The 21,407-nt window shown below is 58.2% G+C and overlaps 1 protein-coding gene across 1 annotated transcript; it reads left to right on the forward strand.

Moving 5' to 3' along the window:
• The first annotated feature begins 245 nt into the window (after positions 1–245).
• Positions 246–20,978, forward strand: PCSK7 (proprotein convertase subtilisin/kexin type 7). Its single transcript, XM_060251646.1, has 15 exons — positions 246–725; positions 1,193–1,327; positions 2,360–2,525; positions 7,228–7,318; positions 7,633–7,687; positions 8,025–8,163; positions 11,574–11,674; positions 13,690–13,860; positions 13,996–14,103; positions 14,553–14,655; positions 17,413–17,569; positions 18,355–18,449; positions 18,624–18,714; positions 19,331–19,448; positions 19,805–20,978. The coding sequence occupies exons 1-15, from the start codon at positions 246–248 to the stop codon at positions 20,105–20,107; spliced, it is 2,313 nt and encodes a 770-aa protein (XP_060107629.1). The 3' UTR covers positions 20,108–20,978.
• The last annotated feature ends 429 nt before the right edge of the window (positions 20,979–21,407 follow it).

The following is a 21,407-nucleotide window of genomic DNA, read 5'->3' on the forward strand; positions in this document are numbered from 1 at the left end:
TGCTGGAGACTCCCCGGAGGAGAGTGCAGAGAACAGAGGAAGAACTCCCCCCTGCTAAAACCCCCCAGGCCAAGCCCCCTCCCGCCCTCTCCCCAAACTGTCCCACCCAGCTGGCAGGTGCTGGAGACTCCCCAGAGGAGAGTGCACAGAGCAGAGCAAGAATTCCCGCCTGCTTGGCCCAGCAGGTGGGCATCTTTGGAAGAGTCACAATTCTCTGCCCTCTTCCTTTGCAGCTCGCCTGTCGGATGCTACCCCGGAGCGGGGAGGAGCCGTCATGGAGCACCGTGATGGAGACTGTGCTGTGGGCCCACACCTGCCTCTGGCTAATCCCGGCCTGGCTCCCTTTGCTGGCGCCCAGTGGATTTGTGGGTGGGGCAGCAGAACCTTGTGGGGCCGCCGGACCGCCTGGGGAGCTGAGGTGGGCAGTGCGCTTGACCGCTCCCCAGGGGTCTTCTGAGGAGGAGCTGGACAGGCAGGCCGAGGAGCTGGCCCAGGCGGCCGGCCTGGTGAACGTCGGCCGCATTGGAGAGCTGAGGGGCCACTACCTCTTTGGCTACCAGCCAGGAGACCGTGGGGAGACAGGCCTGGAGGAGGTCCAGCAGCTGGCAGAAGCCGCGTTTGCGCAGCACAACCGGGTGACGTGGCACGCTGAGCAGCAGCTCCTCAAGAGGTCCAAGCGCAGCCTGCGCTTCAATGACCCCAAGTACCCCCAGCAGTGGCACCTGGTGAGTAGGCCTGCCTGCGGCCGCTGTAGACTGAGCTGGGGAGCCCTGTGCATACAGGAATGGGTGAGGTGGCTCTTCTCTACACCCTCCCTCTCAGGTGAGGGGTAGCCCAGTGTGCCTGCAACAGCTGGTGCCTGAATGACTTGGGGGGAGGGAGGAAAGAGGCAGGAGCAGCAGAGACCCTCTCTGGCGCAAGGAGGCATTTGGCGGGTGTCTGGCTGTCCCTTTGCGGGGTAGCCGCCCTGAGCCTGCCTTGGCGGGGAGGGTGGGATATAAATAAAAGTTGTTTATTATTATTATTATTATTATTATTGATGTAGGGCCTACAGTCCAGCAGGAACTGTGGGTGCCGGGAACTGTGCTTAGTCACCCTGAGCAAACCCCCGGTACCCACTCTGCAGAGGGCAAGGTGGCTCTCCGTTTGCCAGTCCAACTGTGTCCTCCAACCTCCTTGTCTTTGTGTCCAGAGCAATCGCAAGAGTCCAGGGATGGACATCAATGTGACCGGCGTGTGGGAGAGAAACGTGACCGGCCAAGGGGTGACGGTGGTGGTGGTGGATGATGGGGTGCAGCACACGATTAAGGACATCCAGCCCAACTACGTGAGTCACCCCTAGCGGCATCCTTCATGGGGGAGGGAGCTGCACTGGCTGGAGAGGAGGCTGCCCAGGCCCTGGGAGAGGGTGGACTGAACCCAGAATGGAAAGGCAACCCAGCTTGAGCCTGGAAAGACCCCCAAGCCCAGACCCCGGCTGCTCTGCAGAGGAAGCCCTCGGTGCTTTCAGGTGACAAACAGGAAGGGGCCTGTCCAGCCAATTCTGAGCAGGGGGCTCAGCAGGCAAAGCACAAAGGGAGCTGAAGGCAGGCTGTGAAGCACTTCCCTCCTTTAGAGGGGGGGAGAACAGTATTGCAGGGTGGGGGACAAGACCAGACCCCAAACCCTGTAGCGATCCCAAAGGACTCAAAGCCCCCCAGGCTGAAAGAGTCCTCACAGCGGCAGGACGCAAAGGCAGAGTCCAGTGGCATCGGTGGGTCGGGCAGCAGCAGCAGCAGCTCTGAAGGTGGGCAGGGCAGGGCAAGGCAAGGCAAGGAAGTGCTGTTGCTTTGTAGGCCACTGCAGGGCTGAAGGGTCCTGTCCTGGCCTTGCTTCTGGTTCTGTGGGCTCCCAAGTGCTGTTGCAGCAGTGACGGACAAGCTCTGGCAGCACAGTGCACCCCCCAGCCCCCCCCCCCCCCACCTCTGGAGGCCTATCTGGGCCTTGCAAGCCGCAGCTAGGAAGCAGTTCAAACTGGAGGAGGAGGACCAGGAAGCCAGGCTGTTTCCAGGAGGCTGGAGGTGGAGTCCCGGCTTGCTCTGCTTGGCAGCTCTCGTGGTCTTGCTGGAACTCCCTTGTTGCAGCAGGCGAGGGAGGCCCCGTGCCCCACAGGCAGCGCCGGTAGGTGACTCAGCCCTGCTGCTGTCCAGTGGGGGGGTTCCAGTTTGCCACTGATCCTCTTGTGTTCCCAGTTGCAACAATTCCGTTATCTTTCTGTTATCCTTGTGGATAGCACAATTGTTCCCTAATATGTGTGGGTTTTGTGTCCCACTTTCATCCAAAGGAGGGAGGTTTCAGCTCTGGGCTGTGTCTCTTTCAGAGCCCTGAAGGCAGTTATGACTTGAATTCCAACGACCCTGATCCCATGCCCCACCCTGATGAGGAAAATGGGAACCACCATGGGACCCGATGTGCTGGAGAAATCGCAGCCGTCTCCAACAACAGCTTCTGTGCTGTGGGGGTTGCCTACGGGAGCCGGATTGCAGGTACCTTGGCAAGATGCTTCCCCCCACCCCCTTGCTGCTTGGGAAGGGCTCACAGCAGGGACTTTATTAGAGGGGCATAGCTAAGCAGACATTTATACAGACATTATCTGCGAGGGGGGAAAGGGCAGCCACTGGGCTCCAGAGGGAGAGCCGCTTGGGTCTGTTGCAGCAGAAGTGAATGGGTGCCTTGTGTAGCTTCTAGACTAACAAAATTTAATGTCTGCGTAAACTCCCATGGCCCACTTCTTTGCATGCAGCCGTAACCAATGCTGGATGAGCCTGCTTAGCCCAGCTTGGGCCAGGTGTGTCAGAGCCAGGAAGCTCAGCAGAGTCGGCCCCGGGGAGGACTTGGACCGGAGACCACTGGGGCAGACAGACGGGGCGGCTGTGCAGTGCCAAACCTCCTCTGCTCATCTCTTGCTGCTGTGGGGGGGGGGGGGGCATGAGTCACTTCTGACCACGAGGCATGTTATTCATTCATGATCAGAGAGCAGGTGAGCAAGAAGAAAGAAGCGGTCCAGGCTGCATGGACAAGTTTAGGGGATTTTTGCAGGCTTGTGCTTACTATACTTTGCATGGCATGATTAGCAAAACAGTCTCTGGCAGGGCACACAGCGTGGGTGTCCTGGTGCAGGGCTGGGGCTCAGCATGGCCGGTCAGAGGCCAGGTGACAGAAAGTCACTAGAGCCCAGTCCCAAAGCCCAGGGTTCCAGAGAGCAGGCTTGCCAAAGCCCAGTCTGGGGTCAAGGAGCTGCAGGCAGCAAGGCCTGTCCAAACCGGGGGGTTCCAGAAAAGCCAGTTGTCAGGTCCAGTCCAAGGCTGCAGAAGTGCAGTAACAGCAAGGTTGGTAGTTCAGGAGCAAAGTGTACTTGTTGTGTCCACAAACTTCGGCTTCTCCTGGCTGAATTTACAGCCAAGCCTTTTTCAGCTAAACTCCCAGCCAGTTCCTGGTACGAATTGACACATATCTGTACTCTGTGGCTCCGTCTGAATGAGAGACTGAGCAGAGGAAGAACATTGAAACAGTCTTTAAGTTCCAGAAAGGACAAGTTGTCTTTCTCTCCCAAGTTTGGGCTTCTGTGAGAAAACTTCTCAGTGCACAGCCCTACAACAGGAGGTGGACTTTGAACCATTTTGATTGCAGCTACAATTGTTTACAGTGGAAGAGCTCTGCAGCACCAGAATTTAGAGAGGCATTGGCACAGAGTCCTGGAAGTCTGACTATTGTAATTCAGATTTCTGCAGAGATTTTGGCACCATAGGGTGTTCATAGGAAGACATGGAAGCAGTGACAGACTTCACATTTCTGGGGTTCAAGATCAATGCAGATGGTGACTGTAGCCATGAAATTAAAAGACGTTTGCTCCTTGGGAGGACAGCTATGGCAAACCTGGGCAGTATAATAAAAAGTAGAGACATCACCCTGCCAACAAAAGTCTGTATAGTCAAAGCGATGGTATTTCCAGTAGTAATGTATGGCTGTGAGAGCTGGACCATAAGGAAGGCTGAGTACAAAAGAACAGATGCTTTTGAGATGTGGTTCTGGAGAAGAATCTTGAGAGTCCCTTGGACTGCTTTGAAGATCCAATCCGTCAATCCTAAGAGAAATCAACCCAGAATGTTCCCTGGAAGGTCAGATGGTGAAGCTGGAGCTCCAATACTTTGGCCACCCAATGAGAAGGGAGCACTCCCTGGAGAAGGTCCTGATGCTGGGAAAGGCAGAAGGCAAAAGAAGACAGGGACGGCAAAAGAGGAGATGGCTGAGCAGCATTACTGATGTAAGAAACACGAATCTGAGCAGACTTCAGAGGATGGTGGAAGACAGGAGGGCCTGGCGTGACTCGGTCCAGGGGGTCGCAAAGAGTCGGACTCGACTGTGCAACTGAACAACAACAACCAGGGTGTTCAATTAATGGCTGAGAGCTGGCTGCAGGCAGCTCTTCAGCTGATAAAGCCCAGGGCGGCCAAACTGCAGCTTGGGAGCCACAAGTGGCTCTTCAGCACATATTGTGTGGCTCTCAAAGCTCCCATCACCTGATCTGCTGACTGGGAGAAGACATTTCTCCCTTTCAGTCATTTCGCCAAGCCAGAGAGTGGCTAGTTGATCATGAACTTTCAAAGACTGTGCCCTTCCTGTGTTTTCACTTTAGGTGTGCTGTATGTGAGGGTACATTTATAAGATGGTTTGTAAATTTGTACAGTTGTCTTATTGCTTCTTTGAGGCTGGTTATCACGGGACCTCAGGGTTTTCTCCTGTCACCCCAGGGGAGTGTGGCAGAAGCAGCTGCTGTGCCCCAACTGTGAGGGAGGGTGCCCACTGGTTTCCTCTGGCCTTGCAGAGCCTTGGGGCATGCTAGAAGCAGAGCAGAGGCTTTGTGGATGGTGCAGCGGGCAGAGGAGAGTGGTTGCTGTCAAACGGTCACTTCCTTAGGATTTGTAGAATCTTTCGGGCTCAAGCGCCTTGTTCTACTGGAGAAAGTTTTTCTTCCAGACGTTTTGTTCTCGGCTGCAGAGAACATCTTCAGTGGCGTTGCAGCCGGAGCATGCGCTCTGACCTTCTTGGCTGCTGAGGAGCCAACATTGTCGCCATGCCAAGCTCACTTTGCAAAGATACGGTGCTTCCGGAATTCCCAGAGCAGTCCTCTGCCAGTGGGCTTTGTGCCTGTAACTGGCCACAGAAAAGAAGAAGAAGATGATATTGGATTTATATCCCGCCCTTCACTCCGAAGAGTCTCAGAGCGGCTCACAATCTCCTTTACCTTCCTCCCCTACAACAGACACCCTGTGAGGTGGGTGGGGCTGAGAGGGCTCTCACAGCAGCTGCCCTTTCAAGGACAACCTCTGCCAGAGCTACGGCTGACCCAAGGCCATTCCAGCAGGTGCAAGTGGAGGAGTGGGGAATCAAACCCGGTTCTCCCAGATAAGAGTCCGCACACTTAACCACTACACCAAACTGGCTCTTTATTAGAGCTATGGCTGACCCAAGGCCATTCCAGCAGGTGTAAGTGGAGGCGTGGGGAATCAAACCCAGTTCTCCCAGATAAGAGTCCGCACACTTAACCACTGCACCAAACTGGCTCTCAGGCTGGGAGTGTTGGGCTCCGCCCCCCTCCCCCCGCCTTTGGCGCTGCTAGGCTGCAGTCTCCTGCTTGGCACACAGAGCACATCTTCTGCCTGCTCTGGTCCCTGGGATGCCTCTTTGGCGGGGAATCGTGCAAGGTGGTTCACCACAGGTGGCTTCGCTCCCGGCAGTGGAGAAAGGATCAGAGCTTCTTGGAAACTGCATCAAGTTTTTTCACAAGAGAGGCTGCTTCTCCAGCAAGCGAGAGAAGAGAGAGAGCTGCTGGGACGGCTCCTGCCCCCAGCTAAGGAGCGGCTTAGGAGAAGGGGTGCTGCTGCTGCTGGGAACTGGCTGCAGCTGAGGATCACATCCCTGTCGAAGCCTTGCTGCAGCTGCCTGCCTGGCTCAAGGGGCAGCTTCTCGACTCATAGGCGGGCTGGCTTCCAGGCCAGGGCTCTGGGTGGAGCAGAAGAAAGTCAGTCTCCGGCAATTTCACATTCATTTCTTGGAACAGAAGAATCTTGCTGGATCCGACTCTCCTGCCCCACATCCTGTTTCCCATGGAGGCTGCCCAAAGCCCCCCCCCCCCTTGCTGCTGCTCAGAGGCTAAAAGGTCCTTTCGGTCTCACTCAGGCCCTTCAGAAGGGCAGGGGAGCTGTCAGAGGAACATCTGCCCCGCATCTGTATGGTTGATGACAGCCACCCCTCCCTGCCACAAGGCGTATCCTGCCCAATCCAGCCCCAGGGCAGCAAGCAGGGGGAAAATAAATGATTAAAAACAACATCTAGGAACACATAAGCAGGCAAGACCAGAAGAGGGAGGAAAAGGGCCTCTGGGGGTTGTTGGGGTTTGCCAAATGAGACACAAAGGGCTTCACTCGCTGGCAAAAGACCCCGGCCGAGAGAGACAGGCCGATCTCGGGGGGCGGGGGGAGAAGGAGGGAGTTCCACAGTTTGGGTGCTTCCGGTCAGGCCTCAGACATTGGAGGCAGCTGAAGCTGGGCTTGTGAGGATGGCCAGAGTGAACAAGCGGGGGGGTTGTGGTCCTTAAGGTCTGTGGGCTGGTGCCATGTGGCTCTTTAGGTGTCCAGAAGAGTGCTCTGCAGGGTCTGTGGTTTGGGTTCTTACAAGCCTGTGAGGCAGGTCCCTCTTCAGTGTAGTGGTGAAGTGTGCCGACTCTTATCTGGGAGAACCAGGTTTGATTCCCCACTCCTCCACTTGCAGCTGCTGGGATGGCCTTGGGTCAGCCAGAGCTCTCTTATCTGGGAGAACCGGGTTTGATTCCCCACTTCTCCACTTGCACCTGCTGGCATGGCCTTGGGTCAGCCATAGCTCTGGCAGGAGTTGTCCTTGAAAGGGCAGCTGCTGTGAGAGCCCTCTCAGTCCCACCCACCTCACAGAGTGTCTGTTGTGAGGGAGGAAGTGAAAGGAGATTGTAAGTCGCTCTGAGATTCAGGGTGAAGAGCGGGATATAAATCCAATATCATCTTCATCTTTGTGAAAGAGACGAAGAGGAAGAAGCGGGTGGGGCTGCATCCAGACAAGCCCCGCTGGGGGAGGGAGGCCTCGGCTGGTGTGGCTGGCTTTGGGGGCCTGTCCATGCCCTGCGCAGTAAACCCCACCTTCTCCTTGGCCACGCAGGGATCCGGGTTCTGGATGGGCCACTTACAGACAGCATGGAGGCGATTGCTTTCAACAAGCACTATCAGATTAATGACATCTACAGCTGCAGGTCAGTGTCTGGGCACTGTGGTGATGGCGGGGTGGTGGTGGTGGTGGGGGAAAGCAAGCCCCGTTGCTGGATTCCAGCCCCAGAAGTGAGCATGGCAGGGTGACTTCCTGACTGCCTGTCAGCCTCCCTGGGCTTGGAGCCGCAGCTCAGGCACCAACCTAGTCGTCTTCACGCGGCTGCAAGTCCCCAGAGGCCCGGACCCTCCCTCTCAGGACGTCGGGGCTGCTGCCGCTGCTGCTCTGGCTCTCCGGCCTCTGGAATGCGCCTGCTCCCGGGTGTTGCTAAGCCCTGCTTTGGGGTGTCTCCCTGCACAGCTGGGGTCCAGATGATGATGGCAAAACCGTGGATGGGCCTCACCAGCTTGGAAAGGTATGGAGGAGTTAGGTTGCTTTGCTGTGGTTTGGGGGCCTGGAAGCTGCAGGATGCCCCACCCCCCTTACACCGCCTGCTGGGAGAGCAGGATCATGGAAGCGTGGTTTGAGCAGGAGGCATCCTGAGGCAGGGGTGGAACAGTCCCTGAGCTTACCTGGGCTAATGTTCAAAACCTGCCCAGCTGACCTGGTGGGGAGGGGAGAGAGATCCTCCGATCCCAGCGCCCCTCCCCGTCTTTGGCAGACACACTTCAGCAGTGGCTGCCGTGGCCCCCTGTGGGTGTCTGTGGTGGGAGAGCCTCCCCAGGAAGCCTCCTGTCTGTCCTCTGCTGCAGGCTGCCTTGCAGCATGGCGTGATCGCCGGCCGGCGGGGGTTCGGCAGCATTTTTGTGGTGGCCAGTGGCAACGGAGGACAGCACAATGACAACTGCAACTACGACGGCTATGCCAACTCCATTTACACCGTCACCATTGGTAAGGCACCCAGGACATGTGTTGGTATGGCAGGTTGCTCTGGGCGGGAGAGAGAAAGAGAGGAAGTGGTGCTGCCAGGTGGGACCCAGAAGTCTGCTCCAGCGCAGGTCTCAGCTGTGGACCTTCCTAGTTCTTTAGTGGTGCTTGCTCGCCACATTGGCCAGAAGCCTTCTGAGAGCAGGCAGGGGTTCTCTGCCCAGTGGCCACGCATGCCAGGCCTGAGTGCTTTCCTCTGTCTGGGGTTCCTACCCTGAGTCTGCAGGGCACATCTGCTGCCTAAACTGCCGTTTTGTGTAATGCAGAGTGTTGGACTGGATGGGCCGTTGGCCTGACCCTACATGGCTTCTCTTTCACGCTCTTGGATGAGGCCCTGCTTGTGGCCTTCCCTGTGGGATTTGGCTTGCTGCTGCTGAAGCAAGGTGCAGGTCTGATCCTGCTGCACAGTTCTTAAACATCCTAGAAATGAGCCCACATGGAGGAGAGCTCTAACTGTGGCCACTAGCCATGGTGACTAAAAGGAACTTCCATGTTCAGAGGCAGTCAGCCCTGAATCCCAGAACCAGGAAGCAGCATCGGGGAAGGCCTTGGCCTCTCTGCCCTGTTGCTGGTCCTCCAGAGGAACTGGCCGGCCACTGTGTGAGACAGGAGGCTGGACTAGATGGACCCTCCCTGGTCTGATCCAGCAGGGCCCTTCTGATGTTCTTCTCAGGGGAAGGCCTCAGCCTCTCTGCCCTGTTACTGGCCCTCCAGAGGAACTGGTTGGCCACTGTGCAAGACAGGATGGACCCTCACTGGTCTGACCCAGCAGGGCTCTTCTGATGTTCTTCTCAGGGGAAGGGCTCGGCCTCTCTGCCCTGTTGTTGGCCCTCCAGAGGAACTGGCCGGCCACTGTGTGAGACAGGAGGCTGGACTAGATGGACCCTCCCTGGTCTGATCCAGCAGGGCCCTTCTGATGTTCTTCTCAGGGGAAGGCCTCAGCCTCTCTGCCCTGTTACTGGCCCTCCAGAGGAACTGGCCGGCCACTGTGTGAGACAGGAGGCTGGACTAGATGGACCCTCCCTGGTCTGATCCAGCAGGGCCCTTCTGATGTTCTTCTCAGGGGAAGGCCTCAGCCTCTCTGCCCTGTTACTGGCCCTCCAGAGGAACTGGTTGGCCACTGTGCAAGACAGGATGGACCCTCACTGGTCTGACCCAGCAGGGCTCTTCTGATGTTCTTCTCAGGGGAAGGGCTCGGCCTCTCTGCCCTGTTGTTGGCCCTCCAGAGGAACTGGCCGGCCACTGTGTGAGACAGGAGGCTGGACTAGATGGACCCTCCCTGGTCTGATCCAGCAGGGCCCTTCTGATGTTCTTCTCAGGGGAAGGGCTCGGCCTCTCTGCCCTGTTGTTGGCCCTCCAGAGGAACTGGCCGGCCACTGTGTGAGACAGGAGGCTGGACTAGATGGACCCTCCCTGGTCTGATCCAGCAGGGCCCTTCTGATGTTCTTCTCAGGGGAAGGCCTCAGCCTCTCTGCCCTGTTACTGGCCCTCCAGAGGAACTGGTTGGCCACTGTGCAAGACAGGATGGACCCTCACTGGTCTGACCCAGCAGGGCTCTTCTGATGTTCTTTTCAGGGGAAGACCTTGGCCTCTGCCCTGCTGTTGGCCCTCCAGAGGAAGTGGTTGGCCACTGTGTGAGACAGGAGACTGCACTAGATGGACCCTCCCTGGTCTGACCCAGCAGGGCTCTTCTGATGTTCTTCTCAGGGGAAGGCCTGGGCCTCTCTGCCCTGCTGTTGGCCCTCCAGAGAAACTGATTATGCACTGTGTGAGACAGGGGGCTGGACTAGATGGACCCTCCCTAGTCTGATCCAGCAGGACTCTACTGGTGTTCTCAGAGGAAGGCCTTGGCCTTGGCCTCTGCCCTGTTGTTGGCCCTCCAGAGGAACTGGCTGGCCATTGTGTGAGACAGGATGCTGGACTAGATGAGCCCTCCCTGATCTGATCCAGCAGGGCTCTTCTGATGTTCTTCTCAGGGGAAGGCCTGGGCCTCTCTGCCCTGCTGTTGGCCCTCCAGAGAAACTGATTATGCACTGTGTGAGACAGGAGACTGTACTAGATGGACCCTCCCTGGTCTGACCCAGCAGGGCTCTTCTGATGTTCTTTTCAGGGGAAGACCTTGGCCTCTGCCCTGCTGTTGGCCCTCCAGAGGAAGTGGTTGGCCACTGTGTGAGACAGGAGACTGCACTAGATGGACCCTCCCTGGTCTGACCCAGCAGGGCTCTTCTGATGTTCTTCTCAGGGGAAGGCCTGGGCCTCTCTGCCCTGCTGTTGGCCCTCCAGAGAAACTGATTATGCACTGTGTGAGACAGGGGGCTGGACTAGATGGACCCTCCCTAGTCTGATCCAGCAGGACTCTACTGGTGTTCTCAGAGGAAGGCCTTGGCCTCTCTGCCCTGTTGTTGGCCCTCCAGAGGAACTGGCTGGCCATTGTGTGAGACAGGATGCTGGACTAGATGAGCCCTCCCTGATCTGATCCAGCAGGACTCTTTTGATGTTCTTCTCAGTGGAAGGCCTCAGCCTCTCTGCCCTGTTGTTGGCCCTCCAGAGGAGCTGATTATCCACTGTGTGAGACAGGAGGCTGGACTAGATGGACCCCCCCTGGTTTGATTCAGCAGAACTCTTCTGATGTTCTTCTGAGGGGAAGGCCTCGGCCTTTCTGCCCTGTTGTTGGTCCTCCAGAGGAAGTGGTTGGTCACTGTGTGAGACAGGAGGCTAGATTAGATGGGCCTTCCCTGGTCTGATCCTGCAGGGCTCTTCTGGTGTTCTTAACTGTAGGGGAAAGCCTTCGCTTTTAGCCCTGAGGTTGGCCTTCCAGGGGCACTGGCTGGCCACTGTGTGACGTGGGATTCTGGACCACATGGGCCATTGCTCTGATCTAGCAGGTGGTCTTCTGGTGGTCTTATATAGATCACGAATGTGGCAGACCTTAGTTAGATTAATTGTATTGCAGGCATTAGTACTCATTTGTTTATGCCTTAACTGGAGCACACTTCTGAATGAGCAATGCACTTAGACTTGATTTGAGTGGTTCAGATTTCGGCCCAACAGAAGAGCTGGATCTGGCTTCCTGGGACTGCCGTCTGGGGGCCTCCAGGGGCCATGGCTCTCCCAGTCCCTGCTCAGAATGCAAGGGCCAGGCCGGAGGCAGTGGGGGAGATCCCCCAGGATCCCACGTGCTGATGAGATCCCATTGACTTGCCCCAGAATAAGAAACTCCATTTCACTAGCGGCACTTCTGGAAAGCGGACTCCAGTTCTGTTGGGAAAGGGGCTTGCCACCTCTCAGGTCCTCCTTAGGAGTGGGTTGGGGTTTGCGTGCCTGTGTGCAGAGCCAGCCTGGCAGCCCCGTCCCTGTCTCCCTCCTCTCTCCAGGCGCAGTGGACGAGATGGGCTACATGCCCTTCTATGCGGAGGAGTGTGCCTCGATGCTGGCTGTCACCTTCAGTGGGGGCGACAAGCTGATGAGGAGCATTGTAAGTGGGGCCCCCCTCGGGAGAAGCGGGGGAGGGGCAGCCAGGCACTCATTCCTGTTTGTTTCTGTCGCCCTCCGGTGGAGTTCCTGTTCTCCTGCCATCCAGCAAGCTCCAGCAGTGCTTTGGCTGCTCCACGCCACTGACCAGCTCGTGGGCTTCACTTGTGCCAAGCTGAGTGGGCCAAAGGGAAGGGGGTGTTAAACTTCCTTTGGGGCTCGCTGTTTCAACCCATAGCATTTCCAGAAGCCAATCTAATTCCCTGACCTTCTCTATCTTACTGGACTGTGTACCCCCCACCCCCCTCTGACACACAGAGCCACCCCACCTGCAGCCCTTCCCCGCCCCCATCCTTCTGACATAATTTATATCCAGGAATCACCGTGTCCCACTGATTCTCCTCATCCCACCAAGTTTCTGAAATGCCCGCAGTGTCCAAGTTCCCCCCCAACACTAAGCGTTCCAATTCCCTGATTTTGCCTCCAGACACTTTTGGCATTTGTGTATCAAGATCTCTAATTTCCCAGGCATGTTGGTTTGACTGCCTCTGAATGGGGAGGTCCCCCTCAACCTCCAGGGCTAGCAGCCCCTGACAGGCTTCTTCTCCAGGAATCGAGTGACTCTCTTTCCCAAGCTGTTCATTCCTGTGGCCATTGCTACACCATCTGGCAGCAAATTCCGGCAAAGTCTTCGTTGGGGGAGGAGCCCACAGAGCTTGTGCGCAGTTCCCCGCCCTCTGCCTCTTCGCCCAGCGCTGATGGCCACAGCCTGAGGTGGGCCAGCTGGGCGCCGCTAGGCTGCTGTGGAGCGGGGCCTGCCCATTGGAAGGGGTGTGGCAGTTCCTGACAAGCCAGGCTCCAAAGTCTGCCCAGTCCAGGGGCCACAAGCCAGTTGCCAGCAGGGCCAGCCCACGATCATGGTTCCAGAGGGCAGCTGTGTTGGGGCTGGGTTCGAGTGTCTGAGGCAGGGACTTTAACTCCCAGAAGCTTCGTCTCCAAAACCCTGCTGGACTCCCGTCTGCCTCTTAAGGGCCACCTGGTGCCTCTGGCAGCTACAAACAGCCGTTGCCTCGGCCTTTCTGTGCTCTTTCCTGGAGGAGGAGTGACTTGGGTGGGTTCCTTGTTATTGCTAGAGAATCCCTTCCTCCCCACAGCAGGAAATACCGCCCCCCGCCCCCCCACACACACAAGCAATCCATGTTCCAAAGAGGCAAAATGGTAGAACTTTCCTCAGGTGTTTAAAAGGGAAAGGGGGGGGGGGGGTTGCAGCCCAGGTTCTCTAAATAGCCCTCCCGCCAGGCTGATGACATATTTCAAAGGGGTGGGAGATGGGAGTCTGGAGTCACATGACCAGAGGGGCCAAAGTCACCTCTTCTAGACTTCGGAGCCAGAATTTCCCACCCCAAATCCTTGCAGCAGGAGGATCTTCCCCCTCAAAAAACCGGGGGTGGTGGGGAGAGCGGCCCAGCGAGACTCCTGCTCCAGGCAGCACAGCAGGTGTTTCTGCAGCGGCAGGAGAGCCCTGGAGCAGGCAGGGCCTGCATCTGCCTTGGGCCTCAGTGGAGAGGCGCCTGCTGCTTTCCCTGCCCTTTCTCACTCCCTTAGCCAAAGCGAAGTCCACCCTGAATGCTTGTCTTGGAATGCAGCTCAGCAGGTGGGCCTGGGGGTGTGAAGAGGAAGGGTGTGATGGGGGGACACCACAGGAGTCACAGGCTTGTTTCTGCACCCCCAGCACCAAGTGCTCGGCTGGGCCCTCTGCCTGAGTGCCTTCCAGCCAGGGCTTGGGCTGAACTCCACCTGCAGCTCCTTCCCCCCGGCAATTCAGGGGCTGCAGCGCTGCTTGCCAGGCCATCCCCCGGGGGGAAGAGGCTCTGCAGGCTCCAAGAAGGAGGAGTGGATCCAGCCTGCCCAGAGAGCTGTCCTCATGGGCTGGGGGTGGGTTCTGGCCCCAGGGCTGGAGCCAAGTCCTCAGACCTCTTCTGTCTGCCTGACCTCCCCTGGCTGTTCTCTCCTTGGCAGGCCACAACTGACTGGGATTTGCAGCGAGGCACGACTGGCTGCACGGAGGGCCACACGGGCACCTCTGCTGCGGCCCCTCTGGCGGCTGGCATGATTGCCCTCATGCTACAGGTGCGCCCCTGCCTCACCTGGCGGGACGTCCAGCACATCGTTGTCTTCACGGCCACCAAGGTGAGTCCCAAAGTCCCCCCTTTCCTCTGCAGCTCCAGAGCTGTGTGTGGATTTGGGGGGGGGGGGGGGTTGCTCCAGAGCGACTGTTCTCCCAGACTGCAGCAGTGACCCCCCCCCCGCCCTCTTCCTTTGCAGTATGAAGACCACCGGGCCCAGTGGGACACCAACCAGGCCGGCCTGAGCCACAGTCACCAACACGGGTTCGGCTTGCTCAACGCCTGGAGGCTGGTGAATGCTGCCACGGTAGGGCCTGCTGCTCCGGGGGGGGGGGGGTCTCCTGCCCGCCTGGCTCTGAGGAAGGGGGCAACCAAAGGAGAGTAGGGCAGCCAGAGGCTTTTCCACTAGGGAAAGGGGGATCTGCCCCCAGCCACCATTCAACCTTTTGGGCCCTGGGGAGGACTAGCCGTTTGCTCCGTAGAATGTTTCTTCCCTGCCTTTCAGCCCCTCTCTGCAGTGGCTGCCCCTTGTGGAGGGGGTGTTCAGATGTCCCCCACCCCAAGGCACGAGGGGGGAGAATCGGGGCCAGTGGTGTGCTCTGGAGAGCCCCTGCTGCCCTTGCAGAGTGCACTCTCGGGGAGTCGGGAGTTAAGACCAATGGGGGCTGGATGTGGCCAGGAGTTCCGTGCGGAGTGGGGGGGGGTGGCCAGAAGGGGAGGCTGCAGGTGGTGTGAGCGCTTTTTCGTCTCTGGCAGGTCTGGGAATCTGTCCCTTACCTGGCCTCCTACGTCAGCCCAGTCTTGAAGGAGAGCAAGGCCATCCCTTTGGCGCCCCAGCGGCTGGAAGTCACCTGGAACGGTAGGTGCAGCTTCCCCAGAGGGGGGGTGTTATTTGGAAGAAGAATGGCTGCTGGAGGGGGGGGGGCTGTTTCTCAAAGTGTGCCTGAATACGTTTTGGTGTCATGACTTCCTGTAGGGACCCCTGGAGTTCACCCTGGGGGAGGGGTGGCTGGGACTTCCTGGGAGAGAAAGGGCTATTCCGTGGGGGGGGGAGCAGGTCTGCCACTCACTCAAGGGGGGGAGGCGGGGGGAGCCCAAGACCCACCAGCAGGCTCTGACTGCAGTGCACGGGGGCGGTGCCAAGAGGCCATGTTAGTGAGCGTGTGCATATCTTGGGGGGGGGGGGGCAATGAGGGGGCTAGAACTTTGGTGTCTGCTCTCCCCTTCTCAGCCCACACTGTCCTGGAGGAGGGAAAGGCGGCAGCAGCTGTGGCTCCCTTCTTCCTCCAGACACTCCCAGTGCCAAGAGCAAGGCTGGGATGGGTGGCAGCCACCCCGAGCAGGAGCTCCTCCTTCCCTTTTTAGGCAATGCTGCTGCTCCCGTCTTGGCCGCTCTCAGCCCACACAAAGATTTCTTCCCTCCTCTCCTGGCAGCCTCAGGGCTTCCAAATCCTGTTGGTCGGTCTTTCTTTTGTTGTGCTACTGAGGACTTTGATCACACACACACACTATTTGCCTTTCTGTTGGGCCCAAGGAGGAGAGGAGAGGAGAGGAGAGGAGAGGAGAGGAGAGCGTGTCTGGGGCCAGGGCTGGCATCTGAGCCATGGACTTCTCTGTCCTGCCACCAGCATGGTCCTAGAGGGAGTGGGGTGCAAGGAGATGCACTTTAGATACCTGCAGGAGCAGAAGTTGAGGGAGCTGGGAAGGGGTGTCTTGCAGGCAGTCCCCCCCATTCCCAGTGGGGCAGGGCCTGCTTGGCTTCCTTGTGCCATGGGGACTTTTTTATCCTGCTCTAACTCTGGCCTGAGCAGCAGCACTGGAACATGTGTGTGTGCACACACCCACACCCACTGGTTCTGGGCAGAGCTGAAGTTCACCCCCTCAAGCCAGCTTCTGCAGCTCTCACCAGTTCCCAGAAGAGCCAGTTTCAGGCCCAGGTGTATTGCAAGAGGCAGAGTGATCCCACTGGTGGGGGGAGGGGGGTCTTCTCCCTCCCCTTCTCTCCCCCCATTCCCAGAATTTGGAAGAGCCTTAAAGTTCACGGGGACTTGGAAGGAAGTTCAGGCCTCTCTGATGTTTCCCCTAAAAGGAATTCTTGTGAGCAAACTGGGCAAGCACAGACAAGAGGCTGGCTGGGAAATGCCAAAAATGCTGCTGGATGGAAGCCTGCAAGGCAGGCCAGGCTCAGGAGCCGTCTGGGGAAAGGGGGCCCAGGAATTAACCCTTTCACAGGGACCGCCTGCACTGGGCAGGGGTTGGACGAGATGGCCCAGGAGGCTCTCGGGATTCTGTGACCGGTGGATGCAGAGGAAGGCGTGATGCGTGGCAGGAGACTTGGGTGGGTCGTGGGAGGGAGTTCCTTGGGAATGGCAGACAGCTGGCTAATGCCACTACCCCCCAACTCCCTCAGGCCGAGTTTTCCTGCCCCCCACCCCTCTGCCCCCTGTGAGGAAGACAGGAGCTGTGGGTTCATGCAAGGGGACTTGGGGAAAGGAAGAGCTGGTGCTGCCTTGCATGGGGAAGAGCCACTTGTGGTTTAACATAAGAGAAGCCATGTTGGATCAGGCCAATGGCCCATCCAGTCCAACACACACACACAGTGGCTAATAGCCACTGATGGACCTCTGCTCCATATTTTTATCCAATCCCCTCTTAAAGCTATCTGTGCTTGTAGCCGCTGCCACCTCTTGTGGCAGTGAATTCCACATGTTAATCACCCTTTGCGTGAAGTACTTCCTTTTAACCCAACTGCTCAGCAATTTCATTGAATGCCCACAAGTTCTTGTATTGTGAGAAAGGGAGAAAAGTACTTCTCTCTCTACCCTCTCCATCCCATGCATAATCTTGTAAACCTCTATCATGTCACCCCGCAGTCAACTTTTCTCCAAGCTAAAGAGCCCCAAGCGTTTCAACCTTTCTTCATAGGGAAAGTGTTCCCTTTAATCATTCTAGTTGCCCTTTTCTGGACTTTTTCCAATGCTATAATATCCTTTTTGAGGTGCGGTGACCAGAATTGTACACAGTATTCCAAATGAGACCGCAGCATCGATTTATACAGGGGCATTATGATACTGGCTGATTTGTTTTCAATTTCCTTCCTAATATTTCCCAGCATGGCGTTGGCCTTTTTTTATTGCAATCGCACACTGTCTTGACATTTTCAGTGAGTTATCTACCACGACCCCAAGATCTCTCTCTGGGTCAGTCTCTGCCAGTTCACACCCCATCAACTTGTATTTGTAGCTGGGATTCTTGGCCCCAATGTGCATTACTTTGCGCTTGGCCACATTGAACCTCACCTGCCACGTTGACGCCCACTTACCCAGCCTCAACAGATCCCTTTGGAGTTCCTCACAATCCTCTCTGGTTCTCACCACCCTGAACAATTTAATGTCATCTGCAAACTTGGCCACTTCACTGCTCACTCCCAACTCCTTGCCTGGGAAGACCTGGCCTCCCCCCCCCCATCAGATCTACGCAAGCAAGCCAAGAACAAGATGGCTTCAGTCAGTCGGGACCTTGTTGTGTGGCCAGCTGGACTCACGGAAGGCCCCCCTGTGGCCACCCCCAGGCATCCTGTTGCTACTCTGCCCTCCTTTCCTTCCTTCCTTCCCAGTCACAGGAGCTGACCTGGAGCTGTCCGGGATGAGAACCTTGGAGCATGTGGCAGTGACGGTCAGCATCACCCACCCTCGCCGGGGCAACCTGGAGATCCGCCTCCTCTGCCCCAGCGGCATGGAGTCTTTGATCGGGACAGCGAGGAGTATGGACTCGTGAGTTCGGTGGGGGGGGGGCAGGAGAGCAGCCAAGAGGGTGGAGCCCCACACCAGCCGGTCCCCCCCTGCTAACCTTTCCTGGTCCACTGGGAGTGTGGGGGCGCCCTGAGCCACCAAGAGAGAATGCCAGAGATCCTGAAGAGGGCAGCTTCCTTCCTTCCGCCTCCCGGCTTGGCTGGGCCCAGGGCAGAGGGGCTCCTCCGGGCTGGTGCTGAGGGCCAGAGCCAAGGGAGGGAGGGCCTCGGGAGGGGGGCCCTGGACCAGCCCTTGTTCGCAGCCTGGCCTCCCACACAAGGATGCCGGGTGGGTAAGACTGGTTCTCAGCACCAGAAAGAACCTTGTTTCTCTCTCCGCTTTATTCAAGCTGCATTCAAGTCCTTTGGCAGAGAAAAGTGGCTTATAAAGGTGCACATAAACCACTAGAATGGCGGAGAGGAGGCCGGAGCTTCTGATGGGGGGGTTTCACCCTCTCTTTTTGGAGTTTTCTGGCCTCCTTCTGGCCAGAGGGCTGTTTTCCTTCGTATTCTCTTGGGCAGCTCAGTGCTTTGTGGTGGTGTTATGCCCTGACTGTTTTTAAGGGTTTTAGCTCTAAGCCGCCTTGAGCAAGTTTCCGCATCTAAATGGTCCCAAGAAACCATTGTAGCTCACCCTGAGCGCCTTAGAGGAGAGTCGAGTTGAAAACATGAGGCGGGGAGGGGGGTCCTTGCCTGTAGGCGGGCCTGAGTTCCGAGGAGGCTGCGGCCTCTCTCTCCTCACTGCCTGTGTCCCCCACTCTTTCCTAGAGACCCCAACGGCTTTGTGGACTGGACCTTCTCTACGGTGCGCTGCTGGGGGGAGGAGGCCCAGGGCACTTACCAGCTGGTGATCCACGATATTGGTGAGTTCTCCTGCCTCAGGCAGCGGCTCTTGCTTTGGTCCCGCCCAGCCCTGCTACGCCTCTCCTTCCCCTGGCTCACCTCTCGGGGGGGGGGGCTGCAAAACACGGGCTGAAGGGGGGGCTCCCCCGGGCCCATCTGCAGCCCGCTGTGTCTGGCAAGCACTCTCCTTTCAGGGGACGAGACGCGCCCAGGGGTGCTGCAACAGTGGCAGCTGGCGCTCTACGGGTCCTCCTTGTCCCTGGCTGAGATCAAGGAGCGGCAGAGGTAAGGTGAGGAGCGTGGGTGAGGGGGGGCGACAGGCTTCCCAGGGTGGGGAGGGAGGGAGGGGCTCTTCCCACCTCGCAGGAGGAACCTTGTTTCTGTGGCATGACTGAAGCACATCTTTGCCCAGTCAGCGTGTGCATATGCGAAGTCACACAGTATTGCAACGTTCTCTCCTTTGGCCACTTCCCTGATTTCCCCTCTCATCACAAGGTCTGTCTTGTGGCTTTGATCAGAGGAGGGGGTGACAGCACACCGCCACATAGAAGTAAACCGTAGGGCCTGCTATCTCCATCCATAGTGATTCTAGGGGTAGTTTCTTCCCCTGATGTTTTCTAGCATATTTGACTATTCTGTCTTTGAAACTACCTAGCAACGGGCATCTTGGCTTGCTGGCACAGGCCTTCTCTGCTAGGTGCTTTGCATTTACCTTTCTACAACACCGCAGCTGTTTGAAGTCTGGACAAGGGGTGGACTGGATGGCCTCTGGGCCCTGCCCAGTATCCCACAATGACCCCCTCCCCCAATCAGCGTGGCCCGTTCTGGCTGAGGGGGAAGAAAGGCTGCTGCCCCATCCTCTCCTGTGTCGGCCCAGCCCTCCCTGCTCTTTTGCCTGCAGGCTGCTCGAGGAGGCGATGAGCGGCCGCTTCCTGGATGCCGGGTTCTCCTTGCCCTGCCCGCCTGGCTTGACGATCTCGGAGCAGGAGCCCTACCCCATCCCTACCAACACCCTCAAGGTGGGCTCCGGGCAGGCGGGGGGAGGGCCTCCAGAGGGGCCTGCTGGGCTCTGCACTGCCTCTTTGCAGCCTGCAGGAGTCGCTCTTGGCAGAAGGGACCCTTGCCAAGGGGGGTGGGGATGAGCGCTGCAGGCTCCCTCGGTCCTGAACAGGTGGGTGGTGGGGAATCCACGAGCATGTGGGCAGAGGTCAGTGGGCGCGGGGCCTTCTGCGGGTTCTTTTGCTGAAGACCAGCAGTCTGGCCATTCTCTGCTGAGCCTCCTTCCCAGCCAGAGTCCAGCTGGCCGATGCCGCAGCCGAGTCTGTTCAGGTTTTGAGCTTTGGGCTGACATTTCTCTCCCCTGCCCCTCCGCCAGACTCTGATGTTGCTGGGCTGCTTTGCCATCTTCTGGACCCTCTACTACACGCTGGAGGTGTTTCTGACCCGCAACAAGGTGGCCTTGGACCTCGCCGCCTGCAGCAGTGCCCGTGGATGCTCATGGTCCAAAGGCAGGGCAGCCTCAAGTCTGGAGGACGGGACAGAGATGGAGGAAACCGTCCCCCTGTGCATGGAGGAGGACATGGAGGTGGAGACTGAGATGGAGCAGCTCCCGGCCGGCCAGGAGGGGCACAAGGGCCCCTGGAGCTGCCAAAGCCCCAGGCGAGGAGAGGCTTGCTGAGCGCCTGGGGCAAGATCTGGCTACCTCACCCTGGGCCACCCAGACAGTGGACTGAGAGCATCAGGCACACTAGCCGAATTGGTGCCTGCCTGCCCGCCCCTCCCGGAAGCATCTTCAGAGGAGCCCTTTGCCCTGGCAGCTCGCCCAGCAGCCACCTGAGGCAGGGCCCAGCATGCTGAAGATGCGGGGGGCAGGGGGGTCCTCATGCGGTCCCTGCAGGAAGGAGAGGTGCCCCCCATAGCCTGAACACGGAGAGACATCAGTGTCTCTTCCCGGAGTGGGGCACTGAGCGCTCTGGAGGTGCCCAGCTGGCCGGACTCAAACTCTCGCTGCCTTATGCTGCTGCAAGCCACAGAGCAGCAAGACCTTGGCTGACCTCAGCCCCTTTGGCCAAACATGACCAGAGTTTCCTGCCAGGGAACCCTGCTCACTTCTGCCTTTGCTCTTTGTGCTTCCCTGCTTGCCTCTCGCCGTGCCGCCCAGGAAGGGCAAAAGGAGGCCAGCGGCAGGCCGGCACCGCCAAAGCCAACAGCAGCCTTGCCTCTGCTGCCTTTCGTGACTGGCCCCGGGGGTGGGGGGGCCTTGCCCAGAGGACAGTCCAGGCCCTGCAGCTGGGAGGGGCTCCTCCTCTCTCTGCAGTGTGGTCTGTGGCCTGCGGGGCCTGCATGAGCTTCTCAGCCTGCTTGGAGCTGCACCTGTGGAATGGACGGGCAGGGCTTTGTGTTCTGCGCTGGCCAAAGAGCTGGGGGCCTTTGCTGTCTTGAAGCCCGTCGTCCACCTTGGGGGTGGAGGGTGGTTTTAGTTCAGCGGGGTTTTGTTTTTTAACAGACTCTTCTTTGCAGCTTTCCAAAATAAAGCAATTTAAAAAGCCGAAGATGGTTGTGCCTCTCTTCCTGTTGGGCCAGCAGGAGCCGTTGTGGCTGGCCAGGAGGGAGAGGCCTGCGCAGGCCGTGGGGGGGGGGCGGTGGGCCTTCCAGAGAAACCCAGCTGGAGCAGGAGGGCACCTCCAGGACGTGGGAGAGGAGAGAAGGGGCCCCGGGCAGGCTAGAGCCCAAAGCAAGCAGGGCTGAGGAGGAGTCAAACAGGCAGCCAGAGAGATTGGCAGGTCTTGGGTGCTCAGCCTGAGCGCCCCCCACGATCTGGACTCCGGCCCTCTGCTGCTGCCCCTTTGCTAGCTGGGCAGAGACTTATGCCTTTTGAAACCGCATGGCAGCTTTTGCGGGCAGCAGACTGGAGGGGGTGGGGGGCAGAAAGGGCCTCAGCCATCTCGCCTCAGAGGAGGAGAGCACGGGGGGGGGGG

This window comes from Heteronotia binoei, chromosome 12 (assembly GCF_032191835.1).
Source record: "Heteronotia binoei isolate CCM8104 ecotype False Entrance Well chromosome 12, APGP_CSIRO_Hbin_v1, whole genome shotgun sequence".
NCBI classification, from domain to species: Eukaryota; Metazoa; Chordata; class Lepidosauria; order Squamata; family Gekkonidae; genus Heteronotia; species Heteronotia binoei.